Source organism: Carassius auratus, chromosome 6 (genome assembly GCF_003368295.1).
Source record: "Carassius auratus strain Wakin chromosome 6, ASM336829v1, whole genome shotgun sequence".
NCBI classification, from domain to species: Eukaryota; Metazoa; Chordata; class Actinopteri; order Cypriniformes; family Cyprinidae; genus Carassius; species Carassius auratus.
The window spans coordinates 23,103,193-23,116,479 of NC_039248.1; the positions used below are offsets into that span (position 1 = coordinate 23,103,193).

Below are 13,287 nucleotides of genomic sequence, written 5' to 3' on the forward strand. Positions count from 1 at the left end.
CATACACCGACTGTTATTATACATTTAACTACATTTATATTTATGATAAAGCTGCATGCTTAATTCAATTTACCAATATATTGAAAAAATACATTACATTTTGTCCTTGATGTCAAAGACTTGCATTCAAATCAAGAAAAAATGAAAATAAATCGTAATGCTACCATGTGACGTCCAATGCTAAAGCCACTTGAGAAGCTGAACTCGACCAGCGGTGAAATCCACTGGAGCTCCTCCGTTCGTACTCTTCATGGCCTTTTCATTAAAAAAGGAAGCAAGGAGATTGGCCGTGATTACAGAAATGTCATTTTTTGTTACATATAAACCCTTCTGCATTTCTAATGGCCGGAAAGGGCATGAGCCTTGATGGGGTCAAAATCCAGAGAGAGTGCAGTGCAGTTATTTTTGTCCTTTCTGTCGAGATAAAGACACAACTGTGTTCATAGTATCTCTTTACCCTTAGGGCAAGACATGATGGTTTTTCCTCTATTTATCACCTGAAAAAGACGAAGCGAGTAAGCGCGAGAGAGAGAGAGAGAGACTGTCTGCAGTTTGATATCATACAGCCTATCAAACGCACAAAAATTATATGTCACTCTTCTTCAGCAGATAGGATTCTGCGGCGAGCCGACGGCCTGCCAGACTTTCTGACAGTAAAACTCCAGTCTGGAAGCATCGTGCCAAGACTTCGCAAAGAAGCCAAGCTGATAACTCCTCCTGGACAGTAAAGAAAATCCCATGTCCTCGAGTCGACTTCTAGCGCTGGAGCACGGCGCGATCGGTAGACGTTTGTCACGCCTGCTTTAGTAGAGGACTCAACCAACAGCCTTGAAAAGATTGAAATTGTATTTATTCCCAGCCAACTGAGGCAACTGCGTTCTGTGCATGAGCAGATTTTGTCTGAAATATCATATTTACTAATATCTCCAGCAATGGCGTGTGAAACTCTCGCCGCACATCGATCTGCAGACGTAACTCTTCGATGAACACTCATTACACTCTTGAGTGGAGTGTGAAATTTTAAAATACGGATGTACGAGGGAATTATGGAAAGCGTTTCCAAACTGGCCACTCGACGCCTCATTGCCCAGCGACTCCAGATCCCATGTGTTCTGATTAAGCCGTTGACTTTGCTAAACTACTTCTTCTTTTCTGGAAAAAAGGACTTTATCTTGCAGCAAAACCCTGGTATTTGTGTCTGCGATTGAGATTGAACGGTTTTCTCTTAACTTTAATACAACAAATTCCAACTAAAACCCAAGCTGTGATGCAACTCTTAGAAAGAGCGATCATATGTCTTGAGAAAAACAAATCGTTTAAGACTCCAGAATTGGGATCTGAATGTTAAAGCGTAAGGGTCAAAGGGGTTACGAAACGGAAAGACAAAATGTTCTTGACACATTTTAGAGGTTTGCTGCAAGTTTCAGAAACCAAAACTAACTTCCAACTGTAAAATATTAATTATTCTTTTCTATTTTCCTGAAAAGACCTGGATTTGAAATTGGCACAAACGTGACTTCACAAATAATCCTTGACGTGCTCCTTAACATGCATCATCATCGTTGGGTGTAATCAAGGCAAATATGTTGCAAACTTTATAAACTAACCCTGAGGAGCATCAAATCTGAAACTGCATCTGATGAGCTCTGATCGGTGTAATATGTAAGTGTTTAATGTATTTTTACAGAATTTTGCATCAGTGAAAGTTAACTGCTCAACAAGTCTCTGAATTATTTACATTGTTTTTTCACTATTATGATGGAAGTATTTGATCATTGCATCACACGTCAGTAGATATGACTGCGTTTGGCTATTGCAGCACTGCAACCTATATACTGTATATATATATGAAATCAACACTTTTCACAATTAGTTAATATTGGTGGTTTTCGAGAGCTCCACATGTAACGCTCATATCATATGCAAAGATGTTAGCCAATCACAGCAGTGTACTGGGCATTTAATGACTCCTTTAATGTTCAGAAAGGTTTCACATGTCGCATTACTAGATTAGAAATATGCTCTAAGACATATGCACCGACCCCAGAAATTATTTGGACATATATGAATGCATGAAAGGTTTAGCATTATGTTAACTCGCTTAGGTTTTGTTTTTTTAATGTAATGACATTCAGACATTTTTAATGTGTCAATGTACTTGAAAAGCATTGCACTCATGTTTATAGCACTTGACTACAGCTGTGTTTTGCTCACACAGGGTATTACAATGTCCCTCAAAAACTGGATAATTTCAGTATTCCTTTTTTCTGTTATACCTGTGGGGTTCCCAGTCAAAAATGACACCAAAAAAAAAAAAAAGCTTTAAAATATATACAATTTTTTAATACAGTTTCATATTACCAAATAATAGTATTTTTTTATGCACTTGGTTTCTTTGATTTAGCACAGGTTTTACATTTCCATGCATCTCAGTTTTGAAATGAATATTGCAAAAAATGCTTTCCATATTTATTTTTATTTTTATTTATTTATTTATTTTCTGCGATGCATGAGCTCAGATCAACAAGGCCTAAGATGAAGAAATACAAGATCGGTGCTATTTGAAATAAAACAAGTTGATAAAAAGATTTGATAATGAGATGTACAAGCAATTTTTTTTTGTTGCAAATTAACACCATATTATCACCATATTATGTCTTTTAGCACATAACAGGAGTTAAACTGATTTCTGCATCAATCTGTTATGCAAAAACAATGTAAATCACTGGGGTTATTTGGTATTTCCTGTTTTATATAAACACAGTAACTTTCCATAGGTTCATTATCTCAGAATTAACGCATAATACTTCATGCAAACATCATATTAAACTGAAAACCATCCCTCTGTTTTGACTTTAAGGGAATTAAGTCTCTAATTTAGTTGCACAGAATTTGGGCCACTTGACTGAAACTGGTTTGCGATGGAGTGCAGTGAACAGGGTTTGTACCTGCTTCCACCGCGGTGACCGTGATGTTGTGCCAGCCGGCAGTTTCCCGGTCCAGGATCTTTCCCAAAGTGATGGCGCCTGTCACAGGATCGATGTTAAAGATCTGCTCCTGGTCTGTGCTCTGGTCTATAGAGAACCTGGGAATAACGCACAAATAAGGTTTAAAGAGACAGAAAAATCTGACTTTTTATTCTTTTTAATGCCCTTTCTCATAAAACAGTGCAGTGGGACGGTCAAGCACTAAAAAGCACATGAAGAGACTGAGATTGAAACTGAAAATCAAATCGTCATAATTGAATCACGTTAACTTCTAGTCACGGATTGTGAGGATGAACTTGAGTCAGTCCTTCAATCGCCCTCTCCAAACAAACGATTAATATTTCATAAGGTGCTTTGATAAAGCAAAATATATTTTCATACCATGTGGAATACAAACAGCACTGACAGAGAGATGAAGTTTTGTTATTTTCCCCTCTGACTCGTCACACGCGCTTCCTTTCTAGGACCCTTGCGGGTTTAATGTCAGCTTCCGCAGGTTTAGACTTTATGTGGAATATAAATTCATATGAATTAATTCACTTCTTATTTTACCTTGTGCTTATTACTCCGTGCCAATAGGTTGAGACGGAGCTTTGGAAAAAGTTAAACTGCCCAAAGGGAGATGGAAGAAATGAAGCTATTAACGTCGAGGCGCAGAAGATCCTGAATTCTGGCCTTGGAAAAGATTTCTCAGCTACATTACTCTTATTGGCTTTTAATTATCCAGTGTGCATTGGTTTAAAAAAGCCTTGAGTTGTTCTGCATGTATTAATGCACAGCTGCATTCAAAAATGTTCTTCATAAACAAATAAACAAAAACAAATTCTTGTACAACCATCTAGAATTCAGTACAAAGATCTAAACATTCTTGAGTCAAGCTACAGTTACAAAGATTGTTTTGCTCCTTAACTTGAGAAAATTAAAGGAAGGGCAAATGAACATTTGCTGTAGATAAGTTGTTGTTGGTAGTCCACACCACTCCAGTCCATCAGTAAACAGCCAAAAGAAAACAAATCCATCATGAAGACGTTTTCTGTAATCCATAATAACGCTTCCTCCAGTGAAAATGTCAACTGTTGTCTCTCAAAACAAAATCCAGCCATATATTTGTTTAGAGCTGTTTTTGCAGATTTCTCTCCTTATTCAGACCAGAACACTTTTTCACTGGAGGAATTATTATAGACTCTTTTGTTTGAAGTTAAAAATGCATTAAAGATGGATTTGTTTTGCTTCTTTTGGCTTCTTAAGATGTTAAATGATGCGCTGTGGATTCCTTGGACTGTTTGGACTCATTCTGACGGCACCCATTCACTGCAGAGCCTCCATTACGGAGGCAGTGATGGAATGCAAATGTGTATTTTTGGGTGAACTACTGCTTAATGTGAGCTTGTACTCAAAACAAGAAAAATCTGCTAATGGCATAAGAAATATAAACTGTATTCAAAGGGAAACAGATCGACACATATTTGATATTTAAGATATTTAAGCATAAAGTCCCTTGATAGATGAATGTTTCTTGATTCAAGAATGTTTAGTTGTTTTACTTGACAAAAACCTTTCTTGCCGTGTCTAAAAAAAATCGAGATCTGAATGTGGCGCAGGTATCAATGTCTCTCTTGGAGCTCATAAAAAGCAACCGCTGAAGGAAAACAAACACATATTTCCTGTCCAAACAGCAGGAGTGTGTTTCTCCAGCAGGTATAGTGCTCTCCGAGGGCTTCATCCGCCCGCTGTCCCGCTGGTTTTGGGTGGTACGGGCGAAGGAGAGAGTGATGGGGCTCTGGGCAAAGCCTATGTTTGCTAGTAGAGTCCAATGTAGATGATTAAAGTGGTACTGATGGGCATGGGCTCTACGCCATACACCGACATGTGCCAGCCAACCAGTCTCCTGCCTCTGCACTGTGCTTTATAACACCTGGAGCACTTTGAGCACAGCCTCATGCATTTTTAATGGAGGTAATTTGCAAAGGCTATGTGTATGTGTGAGAGAGAGACTATAGGGCCACCAAAAGCCTTTTACTTCCCTTGTGCGTCACCTTTGAGCCGCGGCAATGAGTAAATCATATTTCAGTGCGCTGATGGCTCTGGAGAATAAAAGCTCTATCAGGAAGTCGAATTGCGTGACTGAAATGCAGGGTGGGTGTCTTTGATAATGGCCAGGGTTCACTACGCAATTCAGACGATGCAACCACGGTCCAATCACTGACCGTCTGATGCAAGTTATATACAATATAATTATTATTCTAACACACTCTAATTTGATTGACTCTCAAAGGGGTCTTTATCACTCCGACTGAAAAATAAAATAAAAATATCACTGCCAAAGATTAACAGTTAGTGTCATCAAATATTGAAAAGCGGGTCTTAATTTGTGCCTTTGCAAGATGGATCTACAGCTCTGAAAGAAAATTATTTCATGACCATTTAAAACGATGGGGTTATTGAAAGCTAAAACTTGGATTAAATAATGTCTAAAAATGTTGATATTAACTATTCAATTTAAAAAGTTGTCTTGGCAAAATCAAAAAATAAAATAAATGATATTTATGAAAAAATACTAAAAAAAAGCACAAAATTACTAAAAATATAACTATAAAATATTTTTTTTTATATGAATAAATACTATAGTATTCATGTATGTAGTAGTATAAAATTAATACTAAAACAACACTGAAAAACAGAAATTACAACAAATATACAATAATACATAAATATATTTAGATTTACATTTACATTTCATTTCAAGTTACAGCTAAAGTTTATAGCTATATTTATATAATTATAATTTTGGCAATATAAATGTAAAACAAAAGCAGTGATGCTGTTTTCGTTGTTGTTTATCCCATGTCGAATCTATCTTCAAATCTGAAAATTCATGAAAATCTATTTTGCACTTCACTATGAATGATTGAAAAATTATTTAAAAAAAAAAAAATAAATAAATAAATCTTTCTTATACCTGAAAACCATGCACTATGCATCTTTATCTCTCACGATTATCGAGTGCTTCTCCATACCAGATTATTGCAGTATAATCTATTTCTGATAAACCTGCCCCTTAAAGGCATATAAAAACAAACCGTGCTCGATCACTTCACATGTCAGTCACGCTGTCTCTTCCCAAATAATCGTGCGGTTCCTGGCCAGAATGAGCCGCAGTGTGAACCAGACTTTATGCCTGGAGTCACAGTCCTGGACACGCAAGACTACACAACGGCAGACAGAAAGTTTTTGCGATCGAGCAGACATTTGACATGCTTCCCAAGGCCTGGAGGTGAAGAGGCTTTTCTGGACGGCACGCATGTGTGTGTGTGTGTGTTTTGTAAAGAAGGATGGCAGGTTGTTAACTGTGCGTGCCAAGATGCCCATAGCGTAATGGGAGCACATTCCAAGAGCCACACTTTGTTACGCTTCCATGACTCGATATATATCTCTAGTAATAGGCTTCTCAATGGAGGAAATTGATCCTTGTCTAAACTAAGAAGAAGTGGACTGTGGCCAGCGTGAACACACACACAAATGCCCAAATACACACATAAACAAACTGTTTTGCCTTTTCACTTCATCTCATTGAGGCTCACAGTCACTGTAGTTGTGTATTGTGATAAAATAGCTGATAAAGCACCGTCGCTGCCAAGCGTAATGATGTATTTAAATTCAAAGCCCCTGTAAGATCTATAGCTGCAGAGTTGTGCAACAAAGTTTTGCCCATGCAACAATTTTTCTAGAAATGTCTGGGCATATTACTGCTAAATATTTCAGGCCTAAAGTTCTGCAGTCTTTCTATAACGTGATTTATACACATATCATCCGAATGTGTTGATTTTCTGCTCAAATAATAGTTCGTATTATTATGATGATGAAAACTGTTGCATTGCTTAATGTCATATAAATGCTTTTACTGACACTTTTGATTAATGTAATGCAACCTTGCTGAATAAAGGATTTCTTTCTCTTTTCAATTTCTCTTTTTTTCTTTCTTCCTTTCTTTAAAAAACTAATAAAAATAACAGAAACGTGACAAAATTACTAAGAATAATACAAAATAATAATAATAATAATAATAGCTATGCATTCTTTAAACATATATATAATAAAATAACTAGTATGTGTTTCTTTCGTTCAGAAATTATCACAATAGCTCTACATTATATAAATAAACAAGTATATAAATAATAGTAATAAATGAACACACACACACACTCACACACACACACACACACACACACATATATATAAGCACAACAAAAATACTAAAACTTATATTAAAAAGAAAAATAATTAGAAGTTGCCAATATTTATATGCATTGTGGAAAATGATGTGTATTTATTTATTTATTTATTTAACATAGTTAGTTAGTTAGTAAGCTAGTTAGTTAGTTAGTTAGCTAGTTAGCTAGTTAGCTAGTAAGGTAGTTAGTTAGCTAGTTAGCTAGTAAGGTAGTTAGTTAGCTAGTTAGCTAGTTAGTTAGTTAGTTAGTTAGTTAGTTAGTTAGCTAGTTGGGTAGTTAGCTAGTTGGGTAGTTAGTTAGTTAGCTAGTTAGTTAATTAGCAAGTTAGTTAGTTAGTTAGTTAGTTAGTTAGTTAGTTAGTTAGTTAGTTAGCTAGCTAGCTAGTTAGCTAGTTAGCTAGTTAGTATCATGTGAAGTCCATCATATCTTTTTTATATAGACACACAAACATGTTGGACACAGAAAATCTAAGAGCATTTTGTACTGCAAACTCTATTTTTGTAATAAAAAGAAAATAATAAAACTTAACAGTAATCGCAAAACTCAACAGAAGCGTATATTATACTATAACATTTTAAAACATGCAAAATGCCGTTAAATGTACAAGTAGGAAATGTTCCTGAAACAACATCCCATAACAGCGCTGACCTTACATTCAACATAAAACAGCATTCATGACACATTTTATGACATGCAGTATTTCCAAATGAAATCCCTAAATGATGATACTTGTGTACATTCAGTTGTCTGGTTCATTATGGACTGTACTGTACCTGATGGGAACGTTATCCATATCCGGGTCTCTGGCGGTCACAATCCCAACCAGTGCACCCAGGCGAGCGTCTTCCTGAACCTCCATGATGGTGCCGATCGAAGGGATGAAGATGGGAGGCTCGTCCACATCCGACACACTGACCCGCACGATGGTCTGGTCCCGGAAAGAGCCCAGATCCACGAAACGAGGGTCCACGTGTTTGTTCACAGCCTCGACGACCACATTATGAGAGCGCTTGTTCTCAAAGTCTAGAGGCTGCAAGGAAAGAGACATTTAGACACTATAAAGACTACAATACACACTTTCTAAGGCTCTAAATGTTTTTAGTATAATTATACACATATTTGCTGTCAAGTAAAGGTCAGAATAAGGTCAGTAATGTCTCCAGATGAACTCAGCTCAACTTTACTGGATTCTCCATCAATCATGTTTTAAAGTCTCAAATCTGATCCTCAGGATCTTTTGAGGAGCGTTTGTTTCACTGTTCCTCAGCGGAGGAATGATCTTCACAAGCCTCCAGAACATCTCACATCTTCTGAGGAGCCTTTATTTCTCCAGCTCTCAATCACTGTGTTATATGATTGCATCATTTGCAGTCTCATTTTACTGAGACATATTATTGGAAATATAGAGCGACCACTGATATTTAAGTGCATTTTTACTGTTACAAAAATTGTTTTACATACTATATAAGGCATAAAAGCCTGATGCCTCAAATTCAATAAACATTTCGCTTTAATAAAACATAGATTTTTCATATCGTAGGCTCATATTTGATGCATCATATATATACACACTTTTTTTTTTGCATTTGATGCATAATATATATACACACACACACTTTTTTGCATTTGATGCATCATATATATACACACACACTTTTTTTGCATTTGATGCATCATATATATATACACACACACACAATTTTTTTTGCATTTGATGCATCATATATAAACACACACATTTTTTTGCATTTGATGCATCATATATATACACACACTTTTTTTGCATTTGATGCATCATATATATATATATATATATATATACACACACAATTTTTTTTTGCATTTGATGCATCATATATAAACACGCACATTTTTTTGCATTTGATGCATCATATATATACACACACTTTTTTGCATTTGATGCATCATATATATATATATACACACACACAATTTTTTTTTGCATTTGATGCATCATATATAAACACACACATTTTTTTGCATTTGATGCATCATATATATACACACACTTTTTTTGCATTTGATGCATCATATATATATATACACACACACAATTTTTTTTGCATTTGATGCATCATATATATACACACACTTTTTTGCATTTGATGCATCATATATATATATACACACACACAATTTTTTTTTGCATTTGATACATCATATATATACACACACTTTTTTGCATTTGATGCATCATATATATACACACACAAATTTTTTTTTTCATTTGATGCATCATATATATACACACACATTTGTTTTGCTTTTTGTATTTGATGCATCATACACACACACACACACACACACACACACACACATTTGGGTGCTGTATTGAATCACTACTTGATGTTTAAAAATCACCAGCTATCAACAAACTACATCATTCGGTCACATGTGAAGGGCAGGATGACCTTCAGAGCGTGACATGTCTTTAATCTACCTTTTTGATGGTGATGATGGCCTCTTGTGTATCTCCATCAGTGGAGACTCTGAACAGCTCTCCACCCTCCTCGTCTTTGATCAGGTAACTCATATCCGTATTCTCGCCCATGTCTGCATCTGTCGCGATCACCCGGCCGATCGACGTCCCAACGGCCGCATCCTCCGAGACCGAGAACTGATACATCTCTGTGAGCGAAAGAGAGGATGATATTTTTACTACGGCTTCCATTCATGTTGACACACTGTGGAGAGAATGCATGCTTATCAGGACTGGGGAATACAGTAAAAGAACAAAACCTTTGATGATTATAAATATACATACTATGAAATATTTAGTTTCTTGGTATGTGTGTATTTGCTCTGGATGCCTTAAAAGCATTGCACCATTTTTCACTAAATATCCTAACTGAGGCTTATTATAGCACTTGCATATAATTGCTTTTTTGTTGATTTTGATTGCTTCTGTTGTCCTCATTTTTAAATCGATTTGGATAAAAGGTTCTGCTAAATGTCTATATGTAAATATATCCTATTCGTTTTATATGCACACACAAAACAGTGCATAGCAATGTAATTCTTATGCTCATCAAGACTGCATTTATTTGATTAAAAATACAGCAAACACATTACAATTTTATTGCAATTTAATATAACAGCTTTCTATGTGAATTTATTGTCAAATATAATTTATTCCTCCAGTCTTCAGTGTCACATGATCTTCAGAAATCAGAATAATATGCTGATTTTCTGCCGAAGGAACATTTCTGATTATTATTCATGCAGGAAACCATTGTGCTGTTTCATATTTTGTCGTGTGAAAAATAAGAAAAAGGATTCTTTGATGCACAGAAACAGCATTTACTTGAAACCTAAATCTTTAACATTATAAATGTATTTATTGACACTTTTGAACAACACAATGTGCAGAATTTGGTGCATATCAAAGTGTCTGATTATCTTGAGTTATATAATATTATATTTCAATGGATATAGATATGCATTTGATTATTTTCATGCATCATGTCAGACAGATCTTACTCTGTAGTCAGTTTGCATGTGTTTGACTTGTAATACACATCACAGGCTCAGACAAATAAAAAGCACTTTGTCTCATTGTTCAAATCAGAGCGGAGCACGAGGCCAATGCTTTAATACACTTCATGTCTGGAAGCCGGACCCGTGTGTGTGTGTGTGTGTGTGTGTGTGTGTGTTTGCAGCCACACTGTATAAAGAGCAATGAAACACATTGGGATATTATGTTCTCTTTTCTGTTGTTCTTCCATCCTCCCTTTCCATTTCCTCCAGAGGAAAACAGCATTAGCTTTATTACAGCAAAGAGACTCGCTGTAATACTGTCTCACATGCCCTGATGTCTGTTTTTCTCTATATTTCGATGACTCTCTCCACTTTTTTTCCCCTTCTCATTCTCCACAAAAGCCTCATTTATGCCAGTTTTGCTCTAGCCTCTAATTCATTAAGCTGCTTTTTGTATTGTGGGCCCAACTGAAATCTTTATTCTCCGTTATGACACACACTGCACTCAGGCATATTGCCTACATGACATATATTACAGACTGTACATTATGTAAGGCCAGGGTGCTTATTAAAGCGAGGTTTGACATTGTGTTGCGTTCCTGTTGAAACAGCTTCGAATTAAATCGACTCGTGGATGTAAACAGGCCATTCATTTTCTCCACAGAGAAATCAATTCTTAATGATTGTGTATAAATCTTTCTAGACGGACGTAGCATGAGCACTGAGGTTAAGAGATGATATGTGATGCTCTCCTAAACACAAGTCAGCCTGCTTCGAAGATTATTTAAAGAAACGTTCAGAATGTGTCTGTGAATCATTCGTTCTAATGAATCAGTTCAAAACTCAACGGAATGATTCATTTGAATCAGTGGCATTTGTTTTCAAATGTTTTAATATGAAACGTATAAACGTGAGCTCATGATATTTCATATGCATTTTAAAGTAAAATGTGGATCTATGAATCAATATATTATAATTATTTCTGAAGATCATGTGACACTTGAAGATTAGAGGAACGATGCTGAAAATACAGCTGCGCATCACTGGAATAAATTACATTTTACTCTATATATTCACACAGAAAATAAATATTTTAAATTGTTATAATATTTCACTCTTTTTACTGTATTTTTCATCATAAAAATGGAGCCTTCCATAAAAGCACATTAGAGACTTTAAAATAAAATAAAAAAAAAAACAAATCTTTTCAATCTCAGACTTTTGAATGGTAGTGTAGAGTCAATTAAATCACATTTTCTTAACTCTAATAAAATCAACCCTTACTGTACACATGCTATACTACAGAATTTCTAATCAAAAGAAATCTCATCCAAAAAGATTCTTTCAGACAGTGGAATAATTTGGAGTTTGAAGGCTGACGGATTTTGACTGAACTTTGATGTTACTGACCGAACACATAAGACTGACGGTTCTCTGATAGACATTCAGAACTGACAGCAGAGGTTTAGTGGCGTTCACACTAAAAAGTCTCTCTTTTTCAACGAGAGTCTGTGATTTAAAGCAACAATAACCTCAAAACTTCTGCCATCAGTTGCTCAGATTTTGACAGCCGTTCACCCAAAAATGAAAATGTGCTGAATGGATCCTCTGAAGGTGAATGGGTGCCGTCAGAATTATAATTAGTTGGATTTGCTTCCAACTACAATATGAGTGCATAATCCATAATAACACTTCATCCTGTGGAAAAGTCCATCTCCTGTTGTCTCTCACATCAAAATCCAAACAATTTATTTTTCAGGTATGGACTTCATGTTTTTTTTTACTGTTACTTTTTCACTGGAGAAATTATGGATAGAGGAATCATATAACGTTAAAACATCTTAATGCTGGATTTTTTTCAGCTTTTGTCTCCTCCAGATGTTAACTGATGGACTGGAGTGGTGTGGATTATTGTGATGTTTTTATCAGCTGTTTGAACTCTCATTCTGACGGCACCCATTCACTGCAGAGCATCCACTTGTAAACAAGTGATGAATTGACACATTTCTCCAAATATGATGAAGATTCAAATGGATGGCCTGAGGGCACATTTTCACCCTGAACCCCAAAACCAGTCAAAAGGGCCCATTTAAGAAATTTAGATTTATGTATTATCTGAAAGATTAAAAAAAAAACAGGCTTTCCATTGATGTATGCTTTGTTAGGATCGAACAATATTTGTCGTAGATACAACTATTTAAAAAAAAATGGAATCTGTGGGAGCAAAAAAAAAAAAAATCTAAATATTGAGAAAATCATCTTTAACATTGTCCAAATGAAGTTCTAAGCAATGCATATTACTAATTAAAAAATTCATTTTGATATATTTACGGTAGGAAATTGGAAAGGAACATGGTCTGTACTTAATATCCTAATAATTTTTTGCATTAAAAGAAAAATGTATAATTTTGACACGTACAATGTTTTTTTTTTGGCCATTGCTACAAATATACCCCAGCGACCCATACTGGTTTTGTGCTCCAGGGTCACAAATACTAAGAAACTAACCCCCCTTTTCCTCTATAGAAGAGACTCTACAAGTAGATGAATGTTCAAGAGCAAACGCAAAT

At 35.6% G+C, this 13,287-nt stretch overlaps 1 protein-coding gene across 1 annotated transcript in view; it reads right to left on the bottom strand.

The window, feature by feature from the left end:
* cdh22 (cadherin 22) overlaps positions 1–13,287 on the bottom strand; it is a 168,597-nt gene that overhangs the window by 39,801 nt on the left and 115,509 nt on the right. Inside the window, exons 6-8 of the mRNA XM_026265680.1 lie at positions 9,681–9,868; positions 7,993–8,249; positions 2,949–3,085 (exon numbers count right to left, since the gene is read on the bottom strand). Coding sequence (XP_026121465.1) covers positions 2,949–3,085; positions 7,993–8,249; positions 9,681–9,868 — 582 coding nt within the window. The remainder of the gene's footprint in view (positions 1–2,948; positions 3,086–7,992; positions 8,250–9,680; positions 9,869–13,287) is intronic.